This window comes from Vitis vinifera, chromosome 12, assembly GCF_030704535.1.
Source record: "Vitis vinifera cultivar Pinot Noir 40024 chromosome 12, ASM3070453v1".
In the NCBI taxonomy this organism is placed as follows: domain Eukaryota; kingdom Viridiplantae; phylum Streptophyta; class Magnoliopsida; order Vitales; family Vitaceae; genus Vitis; species Vitis vinifera.
The window spans coordinates 22,231,687-22,257,571 of record NC_081816.1 but is presented as its reverse complement, the minus strand read 5'-3'; the positions used below and the strand labels follow the sequence as shown (position 1 = coordinate 22,257,571).

The 25,885-nt window shown below is 34.4% G+C and overlaps 2 protein-coding genes across 2 annotated transcripts; one reads left to right on the top strand and one right to left on the bottom strand.

Annotated features, from left to right (window-relative positions):
• Positions 1-3,453: 3,453 nt before the first annotated feature.
• On the top strand, positions 3,454-8,441 carry LOC100254178 (nifU-like protein 2, chloroplastic). Its single transcript, XM_002264382.5, has 4 exons — positions 3,454-3,732; positions 3,855-3,948; positions 4,974-5,284; positions 8,034-8,441. The coding sequence occupies exons 1-4, from the start codon at positions 3,643-3,645 to the stop codon at positions 8,220-8,222; spliced, it is 684 nt and encodes a 227-aa protein (XP_002264418.1). The 5' UTR covers positions 3,454-3,642; the 3' UTR covers positions 8,223-8,441.
• A 993-nt stretch (positions 8,442-9,434) lies between these two features.
• Positions 9,435-23,756, bottom strand: LOC100256118 (ATP phosphoribosyltransferase 2, chloroplastic). The gene is made up of 11 exons (XM_002264471.3): positions 23,354-23,756; positions 21,681-21,740; positions 18,900-19,013; positions 16,395-16,460; positions 16,199-16,306; positions 16,003-16,086; positions 11,045-11,146; positions 10,808-10,921; positions 10,654-10,734; positions 10,329-10,448; positions 9,435-9,811 (listed from the first exon to the last, which is right to left on the bottom strand). The coding sequence occupies exons 1-11, from the start codon at positions 23,579-23,581 to the stop codon at positions 9,716-9,718; spliced, it is 1,173 nt and encodes a 390-aa protein (XP_002264507.1). The 5' UTR covers positions 23,582-23,756; the 3' UTR covers positions 9,435-9,715.
• Between the last annotated feature and the right edge of the window lie 2,129 nt (positions 23,757-25,885).

The window sequence follows — 25,885 nt, the reverse complement described above, 5'->3', positions numbered from 1 at the left end:
TACATTTACAGTTTCTTTTTCTTCATTTATTGTATTTATTGATTCGTTTGAGATTATTTCTATGTTTTCGTTAACTTTTGGTTGAATAGTAAATTGATTTATCATTTCTATATCTATAAGTTTTTTGATTAAATTGGTTTTATAGAGTTGTTCTATTATTTGGTCATCTGTATAGTTGTTACACATTATATTAACAAAGTTTTCTTGATCTACTTGTTCATCTAGTAATATTGGATTACTAAATTCCTCTAACATTATATTTACTAACTCTGAGTTTTTGTATAGGTTTTCTACCGTCTCAATGTTTAGTAAAATATCTTCTTGTATAACATTTACATTTTCTATCTCACTATCTGACTCTACCTCTACATTTACAGTTTTATAATTTCCAAAGGTTATACTTGCACTTCCATCTTGGTTTTCGTATAAGCTACTGGATGTTGGATAATTTATTATTGGTTTATTTATTTGAGGTGATTCCCATTCTCGTCCTAGTAAATAGTCTATATTTACAGGTTTTGCTTCTATCATATTTACTGTCTTACTTCCAAAGGTTTTAGCTATAATGATAATAAGATTTTGAAATAATAATAATAATAATAATAATAATAATAATAAGGTTTTGAAAGTTGAATAATTAATAATAATAATAATAGTAATATTTTAAAAGTTGAATTAATAATCGTAATAATAATAATAATAATAATAAGGTTTTGAAAGTTGAAACATTGATAATAATAATAATAGTAATATTTTAAAAGTTGAATCAATAATAATAATAATAATAATAATCATAATAATAATAATAAGATTTTGAAAGTTGAATTAATAATAATAATAATAATAATAATAATAATAATAATAATGATAATAATAATGTTTAATCAGATGAAAATGGATAGTGGAATTTTTTAGACTGAAAATTTGAAGAGTTATTTAGAGATGGGATTTTAAATAAATGAAAGAGTGAATAAATAAATAAATAAATAAATGGAATAATAAAAATAATAATGATTGGATAAATAATTACGAAGATAGAAATTTTGGAAATTAGAAATTTTGAAACATTGAATTTAAGAATTTGAATATTGGAAAATTACATTTAAAATTAAAACCTTATAAAATTATCATGAGAATTGAATTTTAAAGGACTAAAACTTGAAAAATAATAATAAGCGAATGAATAGATAAATAAACAAACAATATTGGAGTTCGGGAAAATTGGATATCAAGAATTGGAGTTATACGAACTAAATTTAGATTTAAATTTGAGAAGGTTATTTCCGAAATGCTACATAAATATAAATATTATTTTTTTTAGAACAAATGAATGAATCGGTAAATCTAGGACTTTGAAATTTTAAGGGATTTTATAGGGGTCATTTGAGAACGTGAAACAAAGGAAAGGTCGATGACTAAAATAAATTAAACAAAGAAAAATAAAACTCTTAGTGCTGGGAGTTAGGAAATGAGGCAATGATGGTCATTGCATGCGCCTTGGAGGGTGGCTTGTGCGGACTAGGACTCGATGTCACAACCCTCCACGGCGAGAGGATCGTCCTCATAGCTGCTGTCGTCGCCGCCGACGGTGGTGAGGAGATCGACCACGGGGATGATGGAGTCGGCGAGCCATGCACGTGGGGAGTCAGGCGCGGTGCCGGGTGGGTCACAGCGCCAACAGTCTGGACTTCTAGTCCCAGGCGAGCTTGATGGAGGTATTCACTCTCTAAACTCTCTCTCTTATGATTTCGTCTTTACCATTTATTCAACAACAAATTAACTCGATTTCTAATGTCCTCTCTCTGAATCAAAAATGGAGGCTCAACATAATTTAAAAGCGGAAACAGAGGCGCCGTTGAATGTAGAGAAGCAGATTAGACTCACCGGAGACGTATCCGGAACCAAAAATAACGTCATTGACATCCTTCAACTATGCTTCGAGGCCAGAGCGTGGAAGACCCTCAACGACCAGATTGCTCTTTTATGGAAACGACGTGACCAGCTTAAACAGGCTGTAACTGCAATGGTCCAGCAAACTATGTTGTATATTGACCAAACACCGGATATTGAAACTAAGATTGGGCCCATTTAAAACACTTAACAGTGTGCTGAGTGGAAAGAAGCTTGGCTAAAAGAATGGAAATGCTCCAGATCATTGAAGGTAATAATTTCCAACTTTTTACAGATTTCATGGCTTGCATGGTATCTAGGAGTGGTGAAAGCTCAGCATGGTTGGGCAGGTAGACAATAAAACTAACTAGTTGTTGTGACTCGAAAAGGCAGACCAAAACGAAGACAAGGATTGAGGTACCAAAAACAGAGATGAACGACCTCAAACGGAACACTTTCAAACGATAAATAAACAAACAAAATACTCAATATATGGGAACCCGTTTCATGCCGAAATAAATGGGCTCCATGGCCGATGACATAACTCGAACCGTATCCAGATTTATCTTTGCAGTGAACGCCCAAAGAAAATGACAAAGAAAACAGAGCAATAATATACCCAAATAACATGAGAGCTAGAAAACCACCAGATAAATACATGAAGAATGATATGATAAGGATGATGAATAGAAAAGCCTCAATGCTCGTACCTGAAAGTCTCTTCCCCGTTTAAGATATCTCGTCTTTAAAAACTCATCTGAATGAATCCCTTGGAGCCTCCGTTACCTCGTTCCCCCCCGCTCAGCATCTTCCTTTTTTCCCTGTTTTTGTGTCTTCCTCAGCAAGCCACTCCTTCGCCCTGCTGCCACCCGTCCCATCTGGTGGCTACACCCCTATCCTCTCTAGCTGCCCCCAGAGTAGCCCACTTGAGAGGCAGTCATAAAAACAACAAAAAATAATAATAAAAAAGTTCCAGCTCCTCTGGGCCTACGATTGTTTATTGAAAATATATCTTGATTACAAAGAGTTGTTTAATACAAACTTGTTGACAGCAAATGGATGACTCAAAGTGATGAATATAAATGACTAGAATTTTTGAAAGAGATTACAAAGGCAATAGAGAAATTTTTTTAAAACATTCTCGAGTTCAAGTTCTCAAATTCTCAAGCTCTTTCTCACTCCCGTCGTGAGGAAATTGACTTCTAATTTTTGATAATTTTTAAAAATTATTACCAATTATTTTTAGAAACCAAATCTTATTTAAATATTTTTAAAAATATTCTCTATATTTTTAATTATTTTTTAGAATAATATAAAAAATACATAATTTGTTATAAAAAACAACTTATTTTAAAAATAAATTATAAAAAAATATTTTTAGCAAATGTTTTTTTAATATTTTTTCTAAATTGTAAAATTATGCTATATTTTAAAGGGAAAAAAAAAACAAAAAAAGCTTTCAATAACCTTTTTAAACGTTGGCCCAATAAAAAGCATTTTTTAAAATATTTTAAATAACTTCCAAATTATGGTTACTATTTTTTCAAATAAAAAATAAAAATAAAAATAAAAACACAGCCGCCAGTTCAGCCTGCCATCGGGCCTCGACCGACTCCAGTTGTGGGACCTCTGATAGATTGATAGTTTCGTCCGTAGCAACAGTTTTTGCAGTCTTCCTCCCTTCTTCCCTGTTTGTTTCATCCCAAATAAATTAAAGCATTCTAAGAGCGCTATAGCAAGAGGGAGAGAGAGATGCAAGGCGTGGTGGTGGCGAATCCGTCCTACTGCTGCAGAGCCAAACACGCCCTAGAGCCTTCCTCTTCGTCCTCCTCACCCATCAAGGTTTCGATTCTTCGATGATTCAACAAATTTCTGATAAAAATAAACAATGATATGATTTCATTTCGAAATCATTTTATTTATTTGTTTACTTGTTATTCTTTTTTGCGTTAAAAAATTCGCAGATTCCGAGCTTCTTCACGAGGGGGAGTGATCTGCGGCGGCGGGCCTCGTCGCGTTCCCTGCGGATTCGGAACCCTATTAGAACACGTAGCCGAGGTAGTCGATTTGTATTTGAGTTATTCGTAGCTGTTTCTGAATTTGTTTTCTTAATTTTTGTTGAATTTATTGAATTTATGATGCTGAGTTATGGAATCATTGCGAAAGATTTAGCTCAATTTTCAATTGGTAACCCTAAAAAAAAAGGGAAAAAGAAATGAGTGAATTTAATGGAGAACGATGTAAGATTAGAAATTGGGAGGAGGAAATTTGTATTTAGGTGTAATTGTCATACCGGAAACAAAGTAAGGCGGTTTTCTTCAATTGTGGTGTGATTTGGGATTTGTGGAGTTAGGGAAATTCTATAGCTTTTTATGGGTGTGGAAATTTTCTGGTAATTTGAATTTGCAAATTTCAATTTAGTAGTGTTAAGTGGGTTTAATTATTGGGGCGAAATTGAGGTTTTTTAGGCCCTGTTTGACACATCTTTTTGATTGTTTGGAAGCTTTTTTTTCTTACTTGAGAATAGAAGAGGAGGTTTGAAGCTTAAAAGTGCCTTTCATTTGCAAAAGAACTTAGCGGGTATGTTTAAAAATCTAAAATATTTAACTAGAAACTTCTTGTTTATATTAATATGCTTTTAAAATTATGTGTTTGAGAAAGATGTTATGTAAATTTTACATTTGTTCAATGAGAATTTCAGAAATGCATTGTACAAGTCATTACTAAAGGATTTGAAAACATTGGGCAAATTCAGCCACAAGTTTTGCATTACACTATGATTGTGATATTTTGTTGGCATCTTGAAGTTGTGTTATTTGGTCTACGAAGTTTTAGGTTACTGGGGTATTGAATTTTTTTCCTTTTACCTTTTGTATATGTGTTTTTAACTCTTTAATTGGTTTCAATTTTAATGGGATAGTTAATCCTTTATGTGAGCTTTTTTTTTTTTTGATAGGCAAATAAGAGAATGTATTAGAAAAGCCTAGAAAAGGCGAAAAGAGTACTTAATCCTTTATGTGAGCTTTTCAAGTGATTTCTCATTAAGTCTTTCAAATATTGCCTCTATTTTGTTATTTTTCCAGTTGTCAAGGCTGTTGCTACCCCGGATTCAGCAGTGGAATTGCCACTAACTGCAGAGAATGTTGAAAGTGTATTAGATGAGATCCGACCATATCTTATTTCAGATGGAGGTAATGTGGCATTACATGAGATTGATGGTAACGTTGTACGTTTGAAGCTACAAGGGGCATGTGGCTCCTGTCCAAGTTCTGTAATGACAATGAAAATGGGCATTGAGCGCCGTTTAATGGAAAAGATTCCTGAAATCGTAGCTGTGGAACCAATAGCAGATGAAGAAACTGGCCTTGAGCTGAATGAAGAAAACATAGAGAAGGTAATTATTCATCTCATGTGGTTTATCCATTGTTTTTGTTTCAAATATTGCAGGTTTTAGATCCCCTGGCTGTTTGCACCTCGCTTTTCTTTAGTAAAAATCTTATGAACTGGATGATTTTTTTACATATTAGTGCAAAGTTAGAAGTTGCATTTTGGTTTTGTCTTTTATTTGGCTATAATATTGTAAACTCGCTTGTCTGATGAATGAAGAGAGCATGATAGTGTTAGGAAGTTTATGCATGTCAATGATCTTGAAAACATTCCAAATTCAGTTGCACAGATAAAACTGAGAAAGTCAGTGGTTGAGAGAGAGAAAATTTGAAGCTTGCTGCCCTAGTTGCAGGACAAGAAAGCAAAGGACAAAAAGAACTTGATGACCACAACTGAAATCAGTGGTACCTAGGTTCTTGGTGAAACAAAACTACCACTAAAATTTCGGCCTTTATGGGCTTTTTTTAAACCTTGGACATACCAATGAATCCTAACATAACAGCTATACCTAGGTTGCATAAATGACACTACTCAAAACTCTTTTCCAAAAGTTACCTCATATCTTATGAAAATTCTGTATGAATTTTTTTCAAACTGCTCAAGTATAAAAATCATATGAAATAAAATAAAATAAACTCCAAAAAACAGGAGTTGTCTTCCAATTCTAAAATATTCTCCATTTTGTTTGTTATGATTCTATGTTAATCCATGGCCCAATTTCTCTCAAAAGAGCTTTGAACTTGGACAAAGCTATAGGAGAGTTGCATGTTAAAACAGGTAAACAATGATGTTTTAATCTTCTTCTGATCGTCACATGAAGCTGCTCTAATGGCAAAACCTCAACATGAGGTTCAAAGAAGCTTTAATCAGTCTCTAACGAACAAGGGAAGTTGTACCTCTACAAGGCTACTATTGATCTCTTGCACAAACTGCTAGAATGGTAACAGCTTTTTTATTAAGAACTAATGGACCTGGGGTGGTCAAGATAGTATTTGATGTGGCTGTTGTGGCATGAAGATATGAGTTTGGTTGGCAAAATAGGGAAGTGCTACAAGTAGTAGTAGTTCTAGTAAGAGTGAGTGTGAATTTTTAGTTATCAAACATGGAGTATGGTGTGTTTACCAATTATGTAAGGGCTCTGGACAAACATCAGAAGTGGGTGGTTTGGTTGGTAATGACCAGTTCTAAAGTTGGGAATGGGCAAAGAGTTAAGTTTTGCTAGAATACTTGTGATATGATCATCCTCTTTTTTCCAGATATTTTCAGGATTGCAGTGTATGGGGATTTTATAATGGAATGTTACTGAAGTATTGAGGACGACAGTTCCTAGGTTTCTTAGGAGATCTGGTGACTCGGAATTGGAGTTGGAGGGTTCTTTTTTTGTTTACCTTGTTGATATTGTGATCGACAGGAGTAAGTAAGATTGTGTCTGTTGAGGTTTGCTGGGATGGTCTTTCTTTTAAATCTTATTTTCGAGGCTTTAGTTCTGGAGGGAACAATACTTTTCTTCACTGAAGAAGAGGGAAGTCTTCTCCTCCATCTAAAGTGGTTCTTTTTTACTTGGTCTGCTGTATCGAAGATCTTAACTGTTAAATTAGCTGATGAGAAATGGATGAACTCTTGTGAACTGGTGTAACATGTGCAAGAGAAAGTAGTCATCTGCTAACCATTTACTAATCTATTATTCCGTGGCTTGGAATCTATGGTCTTTATTGTATATTATGTTTGGGAGACCTTGAATGATGAGTTGGCAAAGTGGGTTTATCAAGAAGAGGAAAGGTGCCAGTACGCTTAGGAGAGAACAAATAGCCAGGCTTTTGAATAGATGGAGGTTTCTGAGCTAATGTTGAAGGAATATGTTCTTTAATCCTTCTTTCTATTTTATTTATTTATTTATTTATTTTTGTGGTTGCACTTCTCTCCCTTTTTTTGTCGGCTCCAGTTGTCTGTCCTTTTTATAACTCTTAAGGAGTTTGGCTCTATCATCTTTTTTCTATGCTAAAAGATGATTTAGTTACGGGTGTTACTTGGCACTAAATGGCTAAAAAAATCATGATGTTATGAAAATACTGGGTTTGAGCCATGCCTGATACTCATTTAGATGATGGCAGATGTAGATGCAATAATTTCCTTTCTGTATTTGCAACACAAACTAATCTTGTTGTCCCTTAAATCCTAGTTAGCCCTACAGAAGGAGATCTTTTAGATCAGTCTTTGTGCCTACCCAATCCTCACTTTGATGAAGTAATGAAGTTTGCATAAGATTAACAAATTCAAGGACTGTTTAGTTGTCAGCTTGTAAGAAAAAATGATTTTTCTTTCATGATAAATGTATATAGATTTTGAAAAATATATTTGGAGAACTTGATTATTACATAAGAAACAAATATGATGCCTACTATAAGACTCGTATCCATATGAGCGATAGAACAACCAGTTAGAAGAATATGAATACCTGAAAAGTGTTGGACATTTCTTTGTCTTAGAGTTCTAGATCAATTAGTTGTAAGAGATGAGATGAAAAGATAAAATTCTTCCATACTGTATCAAAATAAAATATGCAGGTAAGCACCAAAGGGTACAAGTACTGGATTAATCCAACAGATAGCAATAATATGGTTGTTAAAGATCATGAGAATATACATGTACAACACATTAACCCTACACTGTTGCTTAGAACTGTTTGTTTTATACTCTGCCCACATTTGCTTAATTTTGAGATTGGTAGCTGATAACATACTTGCTAACCATTTCAGGTGCTTGAGGAAATAAGGCCATACCTTGTTGGGGCAGCAGGTGGATCTCTTGAACTTGTGGGAATCGATGAACCAATAGTGAAAGTCAGAATCACAGGTCCAGCGGCTGGGGTAATGACTGTTCGGGTGGCTGTCACACAAAAACTGAGGGAGAAAATTCCTGCCATTGCAGCAGTTCAGCTTCTATAGCACCCATACTCATTGGTTGGGCATTTTTGATTGCTCTCTTACTCTTTTAAGTATCATCACTAATATAAACTTCATAAAACATCTGTATGATAGTGCGGTATGTCATGTACAGCTCCAATGAAGTTGGCACAGTTCTGAAAGTTTCTTATTTTTTGGTGTAATGTTTTAGACGGGTTCACTTGGAAGGAAATTTTAATCCAATAAGCTTCAATTTGAGCATTCTAATTTTGCCACATTCCTTCAGTACCAGCCATCCATTTACATTTTGAACAAGATAACAGAATATGGACCATGTGGTCTATTAACTTGATCTTTTTGTGTGAAAAGGCTGAAAGTTTTGGCTGTAGAGGATGAACCATGCTTCATTAGATGCTGTAGTGCATGGGACCGTAGGTTTGTGTGTGGATTGAGACCTGTAAGATGGACGGTGGTCTTTGGCTTTGTTAAAAGGTTATCAGAGAAATGTAGCATTAATGCAGCACCTTTTTTTTTTGATAGACGAAGACAAATTGAATCGATAAAACGTCAAAACAGGGGGTGCACCTTACATATACAGACAGTATACAAAAGAATCAAAACAAAGCTGCAAAAAAGAAAGAAAAAACTTAAAAAGCTAATCATTATGCCAAAAAATTCAGAAAAGAGGGAGAATCTAACTCCAAAAACTGCTGAGACCACTCTAGAGGAAACCCAAAAAAGAGTTCCTCACATGATTCCTGGTCAATGAATTTTTGTTATACATCCATATGTATCACACCCAACAAAAAGTTGCTTTCCAAAGTTATTTTTAATTCCTTTTAATCCAATCATTCAAAAGGTGGAAGCAACACAATTTCAATCTATCTGGTTTGGAATAGTTTTTCATTTTTTAACTTGAGGTAGAATTTGAAATTAAAGTCAAATCATAATTAGTGAAAGTTCTATTAAATGCAAAATAATTTCATACATGAACCAAAATAAAGCTTTTACAAAAATTAGCATTTTCTTATATTTTATGTTACACTTTTTTTAACTGTGAACTCTTTACACAAAATTAGCAAAACCCGAAAACTCTTTTCGAACTTAAAAAAGAGTTCTTGGCTTCTCAAAAGTTAATTTATGTAGAGCCTAACACATGTGAAGATTTCAGTTCAATGACTCTAAAATCCATGAAGAGAGTCCTGAAACTACAAACGTTATAGTCACATACACACACAGAGGTTAAGAGAGTGCTGAAACTTCAAACAACATGAAAAAACATTAAATATTATGAAAGCCCTTATATGTAGCAATTAATTGGGTTGTGGGAACAATTCTATAGGAATTTCAATCAGATACAAAACTTTGCCGGGGTTTGAACATAAGTACAAAGAAGAAACTAGACTGTTTTTGAGCTCTTGCTGATGAAATTTTGATTACCGTGTTCAGCTTTGACTGGTATATGCTTGAGAAACTCTTGGCATTGATACTGGAAAGAAATGCAAGAAACCACCTGGGGCATCTGCAGCATTGATTTAGAGCCCAAGTTCTGAAAGAAGCTCACGCCACCTTGGTGTTTCTTCATCGAAGATGTATGTCAGTGGAGAAATTAGAACTCCACTGCCTCCAATCTGCAAATATGGATGCAATAAAGTTCACAGGGTGGTTAAAAATTTTCTTAATCCAACAAATAGAGAAACCCAGGACTGGATGGGTGTGAATATGGGTGTGACCCTATGCAAGTCCATCCTTGGAACTCAGAATCTAAATAATGATATCCTGAGAGTAAATGACTAATACTGCAGGAATTGATTAAATCTGAACCAGATCATTTTTTCCTTCAAAAGCTTGAAAAATTGGTTTAAACTGATTGGCAGTTGTAATGGTTAAGACATGTGAATAGGGAATGGTGCCTACAAATATAATTGGCATGTTGGCCCAGCGAGATTCATGGTTATATGTGATGTTTCAACCCATGTATAGAAAGTTTAATTGTCCAAAGCTGCCAACACTTTCTTTTAGAAAAAAAAAAAAAAACATGGAAAAGCAAAAGCAAAAGAAACAGACAATCTAGGCCTCATTTTATGGCATTGCAGTAACTAATACTATAACAGTGGTAGAAGCTAGAGTAAAATAAGAGTGTCTTACCGCTCTCAGCTGCTGAACTGACTTGTAGAGTGCCTTTTTGGGAACACATATGACTATAGCATAGTAATCTGCCGCCACTCTCCCATCGCGTTTGCAAAAGACTGGACTTACAGTTGGTCCCTGCACATATAACCATGAAAGCATTTAGAGACCCTTTGAAATTAAGAAATACCAAGCACAAAGTGAACTGAGATCTTTTAATGTGATATTGCAACCTAAAATTATGGTTTTTTTTTTTTTCTTTCAGTTTTTCCTTTTGATAAGATGACTTGAGGTTTCTAGATCTGGAAACATAAAAGGCTGTTGCCAGGGTTCTAAATCTGACCTGCAAACCAGATAATGATGGCTGGGTCAAAACCCGCTCAGCCACTTCCTCCGCACTACTTCCTCTCATGTTCGCAGTTACCTGCCAAGATAAGTGTGAAAATGACACAGCCTGTAGTATAAAATGCTCATAGCAGAAAAAAAAAAATGCGCACCGTGAACTGATCTACTGCCCTTAAATGTGCCTCCAATCTTTCAAGAATCTCATGTGTTGTATCCAGAACACCTTTCCGCTGGATCAGTGATTTCCTGCTTGCCACAAGAACAGCCTGAAGAACAATATTTGGGGTACGATGAGAACAGATGAAAGCAGAATGTAAAACCAGATGCCTAAAGACCCTCATCAAATAGCATTTCTCAAGAACATGAGACCAAAAGCTTGTAAGGTTTACCTGGCTTTCCAAGACAACTCCACCTTCAATTTCTTTTAAGTTGTTTTCCCTGAGGGTTGTCCCACTACTCACAAGATCCAAAATAGCATCAGCTATTCCCATCTAAGTTAACAAGAAGACAAGTGGTCATGTAAGTATTGTGTGGAGATTGCATGAACACTAATTATCTAGCTAGAATGGTGATGCCATCATTGAAAATGAGGTCTCAAACCAAGATATGAACAAGTACCCAAGAAGAATAAATAGTATATAAAAACACAAAAAACAGAAATTAAAAATGTGGTTGCAGTTTGGAGGGTGTGGATTCTTTCAACAAGATGAAAGTCTCTTAAATGCTGCCTAGTGGGTAAGATGGGGAGATTACTCAGATGAGGTCCCCTTTTTGCCTTCCTTAAAGGCTTGGACTAGGTATATAGGCTGTCTGAAAGGGAATATTCATCCAGCTTTGTTGGGAGGATCTCTGGTTCTATTTGAGTTGAGTTTATTTCAGAAGCAAAGAGAGTTCTTCAAGAGGGCGTGGGAATTTCCAGAAGTGTTGGCTGTTCGACAAATGGATCCTAGAAACTGACAGAATCACTTTTGTGCAGTTATGTTTGTTACTTATCCCCTTATACTTTCTTTGTTCAAAGCCCTGATTATGGCAGCCTCCTAGATTGAGAGATTGCAGAGAGATTTTATCTAGTCATGGTTTGGAAAGGGAAGAGAAATCACGTTGTGGAACCAGGTGTGCAAGCCTAAGAGGAAAGGGGAGGAGGCATTGGGAGGTTATCTTTAAGGAATAGAGCCCTTCTAGGGAAGTGGTTGTAGAGGTTCCCTAAGGAGAATGATGCTTTATGGCACAAGGTCATTTTGAGTATTTATGGGTCAAACTCTAATGGATGGGAGGTCAAATGTGTTGTTAGGTGACCACATAAATGCCCTTGGAAGGTTATTGCACAAACATCCTTAGACTTCTTTGTTTCACTTGTTATTTTGTGGGAGATGGTACAAAAATCTGCCTTTAAAAGGATCTCTGGTTGGATGATAAATCCCTTAGTGAATAATTTCCAAATGTCTATAGAATAGTGAGGTTGAAAAAATTCTGTTATTTCCCTGGTGTTAGTTTCATCCTCCTCTATATCTTGGAACTTCAATCTTTGTCATAACCTCTTAGAGTAAGAGTTTGAGGAGCTAGCATGTCTAATGTCTGCTTTACCCATGTCTATTTGTCACCCACTTTTCCTAACACGAGTTTGATCTATGCTTATTTTAGACCATTTTGAAGGAGAAGAACAGGAGAGCTGTTGAAAACATTGAAAAAGAGGATCAAACAATCAAGCAATCCTTTATATATGATTTTTGAAGTAGGTTAGAGTGTACAAAAAAAATTCCTCAATGTCCATGGTGGACTTCATTGTTTGGTTGAGTTTTAAATAAGGAGAGAGAATTATCTTTTGTATCTCTCCTCACTTTGTTTGGCCTTTTGGCACATTTGTGTACACAATGTATGCTTTCAGGCACCCTGTTAGGCACTTTTGATATATATATATATATATATATTTTGATAGGAAACGACAAAGGGATATATTGATAGAAAAAAGAAGTACAAGAGAAGGATGATGAATCCTCCCACCAAAGAAAACTAATCTACAAGAATACAAAAACAAGAAAATACACAGTAAAAACATACAAACTCTCTAGATTGACCAACCCTTTGGAATTGCACACCGCTATCCAATTAAGTTGTAACACATTAAGGGGAGTCCCCTTAAAAACCTTTGAACAGAAAGCCCAAAGAGAAGCAAGGAAATGAATAGAATCCTAAAGATACTTTGAATTCCTTGCTTTATTTTAAAAAATCATTGCATTTCTTTCCCGCCACACAACCCAAATTAAAACGATGCTCGTAGCTTGCCACAAAACTATCCCTCTCTTAGATAAACCAAAACCATTATAATTGATGGACAACATGTCGAAAATGCTCCTTGAGGGAACCCAATCCATCTTGGTTAACTGAAATAATCTGTGCCATAACCCCATCGTCAAAGAGCAATGTAGGAAAAGATGATTTGCTGATTCTCCATACTTCATGTATAGTTTACAAATATCAGGACTAAGAGCTTTATAGGGTCTTCTCAATTGTAGCAAGTCATTAGTATTTACCTTCTTGTGTGCCACTAACCAGACAAAGAACTTGACTTTGAAAGGGACTTGATAATTCCAAACGAACTTAGTAGGAAAAACTGGAAGAAAACCAGAAAATTGGAATAAGGCTAGAAAGAAAGATCTGACTGAAAAAAGCCCTGAAAAAGATAAAGACCAGGATTTTGCATCTGAAACCGAAGGTGATAGATGCAAATCATCAAGTGACTGCATGAGGCCTTCTAAATCTTCTACCTCAAAATCGAAAAGGTTATATCGGAAATTAAAGTTCCAAGAGAAAGGACGAGTAGAATCGAGAATTGAAGAAATAAGAATATTTTTATCCGAGACTACTCTAAATAGTCTTGGATATTGGGATCCCAAAGGTTGGTCCCCACACCACAAGTCTTCTCAGAATCGAATTCTTTCCCCATCTCCTACCACAAACTGAGTAAACTTGGAAAATTCCTGAAAGACTTGTGCAATAGCCTTCAAGGACAACGATGTAACCATCTGACTAAAGTGTTAGCATCCCAACCATTAGAGTGTGATCCATAAATGCTTAAAATAACTTAATGCCATAGAGCTGAACCCTCTCTAGGGTACCTCCACAACCATTTCCCTAAGAGAATGAGATTCCTTAGAGAAATCTTCCCAAATCCCCATCCCCCTTTTGCCTTCGGATTACACACTACATCCCAACTAACTAGATGATCTCTTTTACCTTCCCCAACCCCTGACCATAAAAAATCCCTTTGCAATCTCTCAATTTTTGCAGCCACTGAAGCGGGTATCTTAAACAGGGAAAGGAAGTAGCAGGGCATGTGGGTGAGGCAAGATTGGATAAGAGTTATCCTACCTCCAAAAGATAAATAAGCCTTTTGCTACCCATTTAATCTTCTTGAGATCCTCTCAATCACTGGATCCCAAAAGCCACAAGCCTTGGGATTCTCTCCCAAAGGAAAACCCAGAAAGAGTATAGGCCAACCAGAAGCCTTGCAATCAAGCAACTCGGCCAACCTAGAAAGATGATTCTGATCAAGATTGATGCCATAAATATTACTCTTGTCAAGGTTAACCTTAAGCCCATAAATATGCCCAAACACTAGCAATAGACTCTTGAGAGTGCAATTCTTCCTCCCTAGAGTTAGAAAAGAAAATGGTATCATCTGCAAATTGCAAATGGGACACTCTAGTGTTCCTACCCACCCTGAAACTCTTCAACGAATTTCTTTCCTCTGGTCTCAATAACATCCTGCTCAGTACATCTGCGACTAAAGTAAACAAAAAAGGGGGATAAAGGGTCGCCTTGTCTTAAGCCTCTAGATGCCTTGACCCACCCTTTAGCGTTTCCATTCACTAAGATTGCATAAGATACCGTGGACAAACAACCACTCATCCATTTCCTCCATCTAGGACTAAACCCCTTCTTTTCCAACACATGATCCAAAAAATCCCAACTCACATGGTCGTAAGCCTTTTCAAAGTCAATTTTGAAGACGACTCCTTCCTCCCCTGATCGTCTTTTTTCATCCACTATCTCATTGGCTATGAGAACCGCATCCAATATTTGTCTCCCTTGAACAAAAGCGCCTTGAGTAGAATGGATAGTTTCATGTAGTACCCCTCTTAGACGCTCTGATAGCACTTTGACTATTATCTTGTATAGACTAGTGATCAAGCTAATAGCCTTGAGAGTGTTAGGGTTTTTCTGTGTTTTTAGTTGTCTTTAGTTGAGTGTTTTCTCTTTTGTTCAGTTTTTGTTTTGTGGGAAGGACCTCTCATCTTTCTCTTGTATCTCTTCTTTCTCCGGTTTCTTTTCCTCTATTAATATACTTTTCTTTGTTTCTGATCAAAAAAAAAAAAAAAGAAGCTTTTATGGGTAACAAAACTATGAAGGAGGCATTAATGCTTTGATTGATAAACTTTTGATATATATGATCTTTGCCTATAAAAAGGCAAGACTTAATAGTGACTGAAGATTTGAGTAATCAGAAACTAAATCTAAAAATAAAAGTAAGTGTCACTTCTTAAAACGGTCAGATTCTGTAATTCCTATAACTCATTATTTAACAAAACAGTAGACAGAAAAAGAAAAAAAAAAGAAGGCATGAAAGACAAAGAAGCTTGTCCATTGAATATATCTCTTCCCTTTGAAAATAGATCTCTTTTCCATTGAATCCCATTTTTATATTTCCTTCCTCTTTCCATTTAATAAAATTCTGTTTCCAAATTAGGGAAGAGAATCTTGTATATTCCCATGTGGTACTTCATGGTTGTATAGGTTTACTTAGTACTTTGAAGGCTTTAAACATACTTTCTAATTAGTTTATTGTTTTTTTAGGAGGATTCTTCATCCATCTTTTGTATTTCTTTATCCTTAATTTACTGCATATGTTGTTTCTGATTAAAAAAAAAAAAAAAAATTAGGGAAGAGAAGCTTGTCATCTCAAATAATCCATCCATCTGTGCAATTTAAGTCTTTCCTCAGTTAAGTATCTAAAAAAAAAAAGTTTTAAAATACTATCAACCTACGCACAAAAGAGAGGGGAAAAGAAAAGAAAGAAAAAAAATGAACTAGCATAACAAATGAAGGAAAATACTGAAAGAATAATAATAATTATGAGAAGAAGAATCAACTACAAAATTGGCAGTTGCATTTATGTTCCGAGTCTTCTGAAAGTTCACAACAAATTCATTCTTTTATGCCTGGGTTATGATATGCTATGAGTGTTTGCTAAGGAACAGTACACAATATCAAATGGTTGTGAACAAATTCTATTTGAAAATGCAGAAATTTAAGTCCCTTGTTGTTACATTAAAGAGGAAATTCTCACCGCAGGAGCCGCCTCCAGCGCTCCATCAGCAGTTGAAAAGGTCACATGCTTCAGTCCATTTTCTTTCAAAAATTTAGGACCCAACTGTACACAAACAACAGAAACTAAATCCAAATAGAAACTTCTTACCCAGAACCTAACAGAAAAATAAAAATGAATAGCAATGTGACAAAATAAACTGAAACACGTAACATACATAAGTGAAACCAGTAGCAACTCGGAGAGGTTTCTGAACAGTCCATTGAGGCATTTGCGCTAGTTCCTTCAGTGAGTTTATATTCTCAAAAATCCCATATTTGGGAATCTGAAAAAAGAATGACAAAATAAAAGTATCAGCAATAACAATATCTGAGTGCCACACTTGACTGTATACAAAGATATTAATGACTTACTGCGAGGGATAACCGGCAATCCCCGTACTCAAGTGCATCATGAGCAATGATAAGATCATCATTCCCCTGAAAAAAGTAGTTCAAATGAAAACCTTCTGATGTTAATGTTAATGCATTTCAAGCATTCTGGAAAGTAAAAACAAAAATGTAATTGGAAAGACTTCCGGATATAATAGAACAAATGTAATCAGCACCAGGAGGCTGCAGTTCTTCTACTCAATACAAAACATAGGTAACATAAAGATTTTTAGCAACCTAAATACCTGACACATCCACATTCTAATTCAAAGATTTCTAGGGTAGTGGAAAGACATGATGGATGCTTTGCACTCAAAATTTCATCAGGATTAAGACCTAGGCTCTGTGGTTTGGTCATCAAAGCCTGTAAAAGATTCATGCATATTCATTCTGTAACACAAGAATTTGCTACATCAGAACGAACTTGTTACTGTTATTATCCCACAAAATTCTCCTTAATTTTGATCTTTATGCATCTCTAACGCAAACCTTGAGAATCAACTTATCTACTTCAGTTACACAGCTAGAAGTGTAGAAAAGAAAATCTTCTAGTAAAGCTGAGCCACAGGCAGTGTAACTTTTCAATTTACTATCGATTTTCAAATAAAGTTGAAAGCATGAAGTACAGAATACCAGTTAAAAGATGACACTACAAGCAAAGCTTTCTGTACATATTATCCCATCAGCCTGTCCCTATCCCAACAAATCAGTGGTATTTTATTCATCTTTGTAGTACCTTCAACTCAAATAATCACTTCCTGCTGGTAGAATCAATCACTTAATCTATTACTATTGTTAAAAGGAACAAATCAATTTTTCTCTCCTTGGTGTCCCAGTTTCATGAAATAGATTAAATAATCCTATTATGGAACAGTCTTCAACTCCTTCCACAAATAATGGTCCACCATCTTGGGGTTGTATCTTCGTGCCATACTGTAAAAAAACCATATTATCATTGCTTTCAACTGCATCCAACTTCCATCACCCCAAAAATCTTAATCTCTTCAACTCCTTTTCCAGAATCTCCCAACCTCTCCCACATTTTTAACTTTCACTTGCCACGTATCTTAAATTCTCTCAACTTCTTTTCAATTTCTCTTATCTTCTCTCATAATTTAAAAGGTGCACATACATCATGCAGGCCAACACTAATTTTTCATAACCCAAAAATCTTACTGACTTCTCGTCCATTTTTGGTGTTTGCTACTCCTGTTTCCTCTTTTTTTTTTGATAAATAAAGAGATTGTATTAAAAAACCACCAAACAAGTGGCTAAAAATACAAGAAAGAGAAAAGAAAAAAGAAAAACGCCCCTCGCTCCCTAGCAGAATGCCAAGGCCCGAAGAGCATCCCAACCCACACCCTTAACGGGAAGCCACCCAACCAACAAAATCAACTAAGGTCGAGGGACCATCTTTTATAGACCTCTTCGTCTCCGACCAAAGAAAATAAACAAAAGAAGACTTAAGTCTTTGAATCTCAACAACCTCACTCAGTTATATATCCTTTCCTCATTAATGTAGACATTTCTATATCCTTTCCTCACTTTCCAATCTCCCATCTCAACAACCTCACTCAGTTATATATTGCTGTATAAATACCTAACCAACTGTGCAGAATAAATTGTAGGTTTCAATAGAAATTTCCATTCATATTGTAGTATTGGATTTATCCAACTTTAGTTGAAGTGGTTTGTCTTGAGCAGGGGGAGTGGAGAATTAGTTGATGCTGGCCAGTAGCTTTAAATTTGCAGCTTATGTTGTTCAGCCTTGCTATAGAATATTGTGTCTTACCCAGAAGTTTGACACAAAAGTTGATCGATTTCTTTAGCTGTTTTAGGGGACTTCCCAAAGGTAGGGAGGATTCTATAGTGTATTTCTAGTCTCACCAAAATTTGGACCATATGGGAGGGAGGAAGGAATGCAAGGATTTTTAGGGTGTTCAGAGGATATAGATGCAATCTATGACTAGTTTTACTCTTTCTCCTCCTTTGGATTTTTGTTAATGAAGCCTTAACTATTAAATTTAAGGGTGACAAAGTTTGATATAATTGGCAAACCCAACATGTTTTTTGAGGGTTTTGGTTGAATGTAATTGTGTTTGGGTCAAATTCATGTTGACCTATATAATCCGTTTAACAAATTAGATGTTTTTGGGTCAACCTGTATTACATGAATTTAACCCAAATTGACTTATTCAATTATTGTGTTGATTAACCTAATTATGACCATAACTCATTTAACCCATATTTGACTCATTTAAAATTTTATTTTGAATAAATAGGTCAATTAAGTCATAAAGAGAGGAGAAAAGAAAAAGGAGAGAAAGTGGTGGGGGTCCTAGAGACTTAAAGAAGAAACTATACTAAAAGGCATAAATCAATAAGATCAACTATAAAAGAGAGAAAATTTTAGTAGGCACTAAATTTCAAAATGAAATCCAAAGATCCCGTATGCACCCCAATAACAACCTATACCTTAATGCTTACCTGTCCATATTCAGTGACTGTATCAAGACCAACGATGCCAAGGTCTAGATCTCCAGACAACAATTTTCTAACAATGTCTTTTGGCCGCTGAAACCAGACTTCCATGTTGGAGAGCTGCAGCAAAACATGTAATGAACAAATAAACAATCCATATCAAACTATTATGAGATGTATGCATTAGCATGTCTATAAGTATTAAAACGAAAAGAATACTCAGATCATGTAAGACGCTGGCATAGGATGGCATCAGATCAAAATAATATACAGCATAATGAAAGCCCTGTTCAAGTTCAGATTTATTACATCAAAACACCATGAAATTGGCTATTCATGTTGCACCTTGGAAAGTTGGAGAATAAGATATAGCTACAGAATCCACCAGAGAGAGATATAAAGATAATCACTAATAAAGGAAAAATCATATCTAAAAAAAAGAACATTTTCACCCTGCATGTTTTTATTAAGTGAAAATGCTGATCGCATAAAAGTTCTTAATGGAAGCATTTGACGATCAATGAATATGACATGATAAGGACAAGTGTGACGCATTAGATCTGTCACAGGTAGTGACTTGGGGCCATTGACAATAGTAAAACAAATCCTAAACTACTCAAGAATAGCCAGATATAGTCTTGAACAATAAACATTGTCAATAAAAACCAATAACTGACAAAATATAGCTCATTCCCCAGATAAGGGCCGACTACCATGGCAAAACATTGACAAGAAAGTTGGCAGAGAAATCAGTTGAATTATTTTGAGGCATGCCATGAGAACTTCCATAGCAAGATCAGCAACCAGAAACATGGCATGGAGTGAAACAGCACATTCTTTCCATGAATATGCCAGACAATGCTGAAAATATTACTCAGATTTGGCTGCAGTTGTCTGCTGCAGAGAATAAAGCCTCAGGGTTGGAAGGACATCTAGGTTCACTAAGTAAGCCCACAAAAATGAAAGATTTGCCATCCGCAGAGCACCAACCTAACCTGATTAAAAAATGCAACAAAGACGTGAATACTGCTGCCAAAACCTCCCCATAGTGGAACTGAAGGAATCTCTAGCACTGGAAACAATTGAAATCACTATCCATGTCTTGAGATATACTATTTGTGCATCAGTCATATGCTAACTAGTCATAAAGCATGTCAACACTCTTACTTGACCCACTACAGCCTCCTCCAACGGGATGTTTCAAAGAGCTAACCCAATTAATTAATAATAAGCTAACAAGGTTAAAAGTTTAGTGCATTTCGTAAAAAAGTCCCACATCTATGATGTTGCAATTCCTCTTAAAACAAGCCTAAGGGCTCTATATCAGGAAACAAGTTTAATCCGTAGTTGGACTGCATGGGCAGAGGTGGGTATACTTAGTCCTGCCCCTTTCAGAAAATTGGAAAAGACGCCACTGAAGCTTAGAGATAAATAGGAGGGAATGTCCTTGTAACAGTACAGATTCAAACATTCCAGAATAGAGCCAGAAGAAAAAGCTGAGAATCTTAACAGTTTAATCCTTACTTGGACTGCATGGGCAGTGGTGGGTATGCTCGGTCCCACCCATTTCAGAAAATTGGAAAAGACACCATTGAAGCTCGGATATGAATAGTAGGGAACATCCTCATAATAGGTACAGATTCAAACATTCCAGAATAGAACAGGAAAAAAAACCTGAGGATCTTAACAGTCTGTCTCTGAGCAACTTATTGTAGACATCATATCATATGAATGATTTTGAAGGTTTTCAACAAGCCTATGAAAACCTTCATGTTATTAAATTTACCTTTTTGTAGTTAAGCATACATTGACATGAATTACTCCATCAGGAGGAAGAAAATAATTTTTATCTATCTGTTAAAAAGGCAGTGAAATTGGAGTAAAACCTATAAATAATAACTAAGAAACCCCAGCAGACAGTATCTGGAAGGGCAAACTAAAACTGTTTTGCCTTTAATTTTGAGTTCTTCATTTCATACTTGGATTAAAAGGAGGATGGCATGTACAATATGCAATCAAATAGAAAATTACCACTAATACTATTTAACAAAAAAGTGTGGAGGATTGACTGTTAAAGGGAATAACTCCTGCAGACTTCTTTCAATTTGTGCCAGATATGGTTGTTTTGGTAACACCCAATTTACAGAGATTTTGACATCAAAATTTCCTTTCACAGTTTTACATTTTCATCAAACTGCATTACAAGTTATGAGTGGATGAGTTAGGCCACTATCTGATACTTTACATAGTAGTTGGTATGGGAGAGAAAATCACAGATTCACAAGAACAAAGAAGCCTTCACTTTCTACAATAGCAAAGATTTAGATGGTTAATCATGCAAGATTATTAAATGTAGAAGTAACTCATGACAAAAACGGAAGAGAGTGCAAGTTCCATAACAACTCTCTTTTGCACATTTCCAGTGGAAATTGAATGTTACATTAGGTTGAAATGAGGCTTTTGAGAGACATATCCAATAACCTAAGTGACCCATACACACAATTTCAGAATCCGTCTATAAGATCTGTCATATCCACTGACCTAAGTTACCAATATGCAAGCCTTTAAATGCATGTATAAGACCTGTTATTTCTAACACAAAATACAATGGACATCTACATGTGACCAAAATGTCCATACAATCAATGATACATTGAAAAAAAAAAAACCGGATGAACTTGAAAATGGTATGCCAGACAAAAGGCTTCATTAGTTAATGGAAATAAGAAACTACATCTTTCAATTCATAATGAAACCAGCAGATCCGAAAGGAATAAGCACACACACCTGTGGAATTTCTGCAACATATTGTCGAGGATTCACCTGCCTGACTGAAAGTTGACAGTCCTATGAAAGAAGAATATGAAAAATCAAAATGTGAACATGAAAAATGGAGCATATGCATGTTTGTCAAGGTTTCAATTTCTGGTGGAAATTGAACAGCTCCATTGTGCTGATATGTAACAAACTCAATGGAGTCATTCCATTCCCATTAGGCATCCAAATAGGCCCTTAACCAATTCAAACTTGGAAACCAGGGGCAAAACTTTCATTTGGTTGCAGAGAGAACTGAGGGATCTTCTCATACCACCATCATATCATTTTGATTTCTTAGCAAATGGAAGACCCACATCATGCTTAAGCTAAACAGTCAAATTGAGCCACAGTTAAGGTTCAAACCTACAAATTTTCTTCCATTTTCCTATATTTTCCAGGGCTTCAATATCAAACTGAAATTGAATTCCAAATTGTACTGATATTAAAAAACTGAATGGAGCCATTAAATTTCCAAAGACCATCCAATCAGACATCAACCAATTGAAATTTGGAAACTCGCAGAAAAGATTAATAGACCTCCATTAGATTGCTGAAAAAACTAAGAAAATGAAAAATAAAGTGAAATAAAATTCCCAATCTCAAGCCTTTTATCCTTTTGACTTATGGAAAGCAAAACCAAAATTGCCCTAACCCAAATTGTCATTCCTGTTCAAAAATGCATTAAGAGATTCTCAGATTCGCATCTTATTTTGTTAGTATGAAAAGCCCACCTGAATCCCAAGCTTAATAGTCCAATTCATATTCCAAACTCTTAACTTTCATTTTCATGCAATTCCACAACAATCAAGCATTTGAAAACTGAGTAAAAATAACTCCAGAAGATTCTCAACACATCTTATATCATTTTGATTTCTAATGAAACAAAAAACCACTTCACTCTTAAGGGTAAGGAATTCCAAAACTCCAAACTTCGCCCTCTTTTGCTACACTTTCTTACGACCAAACAGCCAAAAAACTGAATAAAATACATCAAGAAGATTCTCAATCACACATCATACACCATTTTGATTCCGCATGACACAGAAAAAATGCATCAACCCAAGCCTAAATGCCAAATTCCTATTCAGAAATGAAAACTTCGTTTACTTTCCCACACTGGGCAACCGAACAAAAGAAAGCTAAAGTAAAAGTACCTTTCTCAATCACACTTCTTCTATCGCCTCCAGTTCTCATGGAACCAATACCTACGTCGCCCCCAGACCAAAAAGTCTAGATTTCCATTCAAAAAGCTAAACTTACTCTCTTTTCTCCACACTGTCTTCGCAGTCAAACTGACGAGAATTTGGAATAAAATACCTTGGCAAAATTCCAAATGCCACATCTTATATCATTTTAATTTTTCATGAAACCAAAAACCCACCTCACTCCCAAAGCAAACATTCAAATTATTCAAAACCCCAAGCTTTCTTTCACTTTCCCAAAATTTCCCCGCAGTTAAGCAGAAAAATATGAGAAATAATCCCTTGAGAAAATTCCCAATGTCACATCTTATAGCATTTTCATGAAATAAAAGCCCCACAAAAGCGCCCCACTCCTAACCCGAACAGTCCAACTCCTATTCAAAAACCTAAATTTTCCACCACTTTCCGGCAGCCAAACAGAGCAAGAGGGAAAGAAACTACCTTGAGAAGATCCAGAGTGTCAGTAGCCATGCGCCCTTTACTGGGCAAGCCAAGACGAATCTCATTTCTCTCAGAACTCCTCCGCTCCGTGTTACCATTAACGACGGTGACCGGGGAAGGCGACAGGCAACAGAAGACCGTCGATTTCACAGAAATCTGAGCAGAAAAGGAGGGAGAAGAGGAAGGGAAGGTGAAGAGAGAAGGGCATTGCTGGAGAAACATGGACATGGTGAGTGTAGAATATCGTACCCTACTTCTCTCTTTGGAATTTGGGGGAGAAATTTATTGAGAGAATGTGCGTAAAGCTGAATGTGAATGTACAGGCCGCCGCCGCAGTTGTAAGAATGGCGGCTCACCTCTTTCAGATTTTCTGTTTTTCTTGTTTTGGGTCTTCTATTGGATGAGAGCCCATTGGGCTCACTTAGGCCCTTTTACACTTCTTTATTTAAAGCGGCTGTCCTAATGTTTAGCTTTGAATTTAGAAAACACTTTTATTCTTTTTTATATCTAACACATCCGTTTCTAATATTTTTAATACTTAAAATTTTTTATTATTTAATTATTAAAATAATTAAAAACATTTTTTAAAATTATTATCAAACACATTCTAAATTATATTTCATCATAATTTTAAAAAATGTTTATAATCTTTTTGAGCAGAGTATATTTAGCAATAATTGTAAAAAATGTTTATAATTTTTTTAATACTTAAATGATAAAAAATTTTAAGCATTAAAAATATTAGAAATATTTTCTAAAATCATTATTAAACGGGTTATAAATTATAACATTTTTTAAGTGTTAAAAATATCAAAAGCGTTTACTAAAATCACTACCAAACGAGAGAGCTCATTTGGTAGTAATTTTAGGAAATGCTTCTAATTTTTCTAACATTTGAAAAAAAAATTCTTTCAAATATTAAAAATATTAAATATGCTTTTAAAAATCACAATCAAACACATTCTTAAATTAAATAATAAAAATTTTGAAGTGTTAGATATAAGTATCTATCAAACAAGCTCTAAAATAATATTATAAGTGATTTTTCAACACTATAAGTGATATTTCAAAGTTTTAAAAATGTTTCCTATATTTTATTAAACATTTTTTTTTCAAAAATATATTTTAGACTAAAAGCACTCCATAGAATTACTTCTAAACAGACTGACTATACGTATATGATGTGATTTTCTAATACTATAAGTGATATTTTAAAATTTTAAAAATGTTTCCTACATTTTATTAAACATCTATTTTTTTTTTTCAAAAACATATTTTAGTTAATTTTGATTGTTGAGTAAATATACAAATAAATGAGATTTATAATAATAATAATAATAAGAAGAAGAAGAAGAAGGGATCCAAGAAAATAATTTTTTGAAAAGTTTGTCTTTTAGCTTTCATAATATATGTATTTTAGGGAAAATAATCTTCAAAATAAGCATTGTAATAGGGAAAATCATTATAGTTTCATAACTACCCTATAACCCTCCTTTCATCTTATAGGTGACTATCACAATTTTTTTTTTCCTCTTCCGTAACATGTCCAACTTTTTGCATTTCTTTTAATGTGTTGGCTTCATAAAATCTTTTTAATTTCAATTTTTTTCTTGATATTTCATCTTTTCATATTTATTGATTTTAATTCTTTATAGATATTTTAAACATAAAATAACAATATACAATAAGTAATTAATAAGAATAAATCTAATATAAAAATAAATTCAAAATGAACAAGTTTAGAAATTTATTATATAAGGTTTTCTATATTTCTTCTAAATAAAATATTTATTTAGTTTATAAATCTTATTTTATTGTTTATATTTTAAAAAAAAATTTTAAATTTTCATGTGGAAATTATAGTCAATGATTATGGTTTTAATTTTTTGCTTATGGATTTAACTTGAACACGATTTTTAACTTTTTTTATTTATTTATTAAAATATTTAATATTTTTAATTATAAAAGATAAAAATTTAGTTGTGGTTCTAAGATTTTACTTTGTTAAAAAAGTTTAAATTTTTATTTATATAAAACAAAAAATAAAATACATTTTTCATAATATATATATATATATATATATATGTTAATTTTCTCTAACTTTTATTAAAAATTAAAATTTTTGTATATTAAAGTTGCATATTGACACAACACTTGGAAAAGAGAATACCACTCTTTTATGAAAAAATACTACTCTTTTTATGAAAAAAAAAAAGGTATCAATTAAATGAGTTAAAAGTATCACTCAAATGGGAAGGATGTACCACTCTTCTTTGGTTTATGGTAAGGTATGTTATTACTTATTACATACTCAACGTCTTATGTAATGATGAAATAACGTGAATTTATTGAATGTTATTGTACAGTAACATCAATAGACACGATCTTTATAAAGGAGAGTATCAATCTCTTATTTAAAAAAGTACCATTATTAAAAGTATCACTGTGTTAAAAGAGTAGTATGATTATTTTATTAAAAAAAGTATCACTAAATTGTATTAAAAGTATCATTGTGTACTAAAAGGATCATTA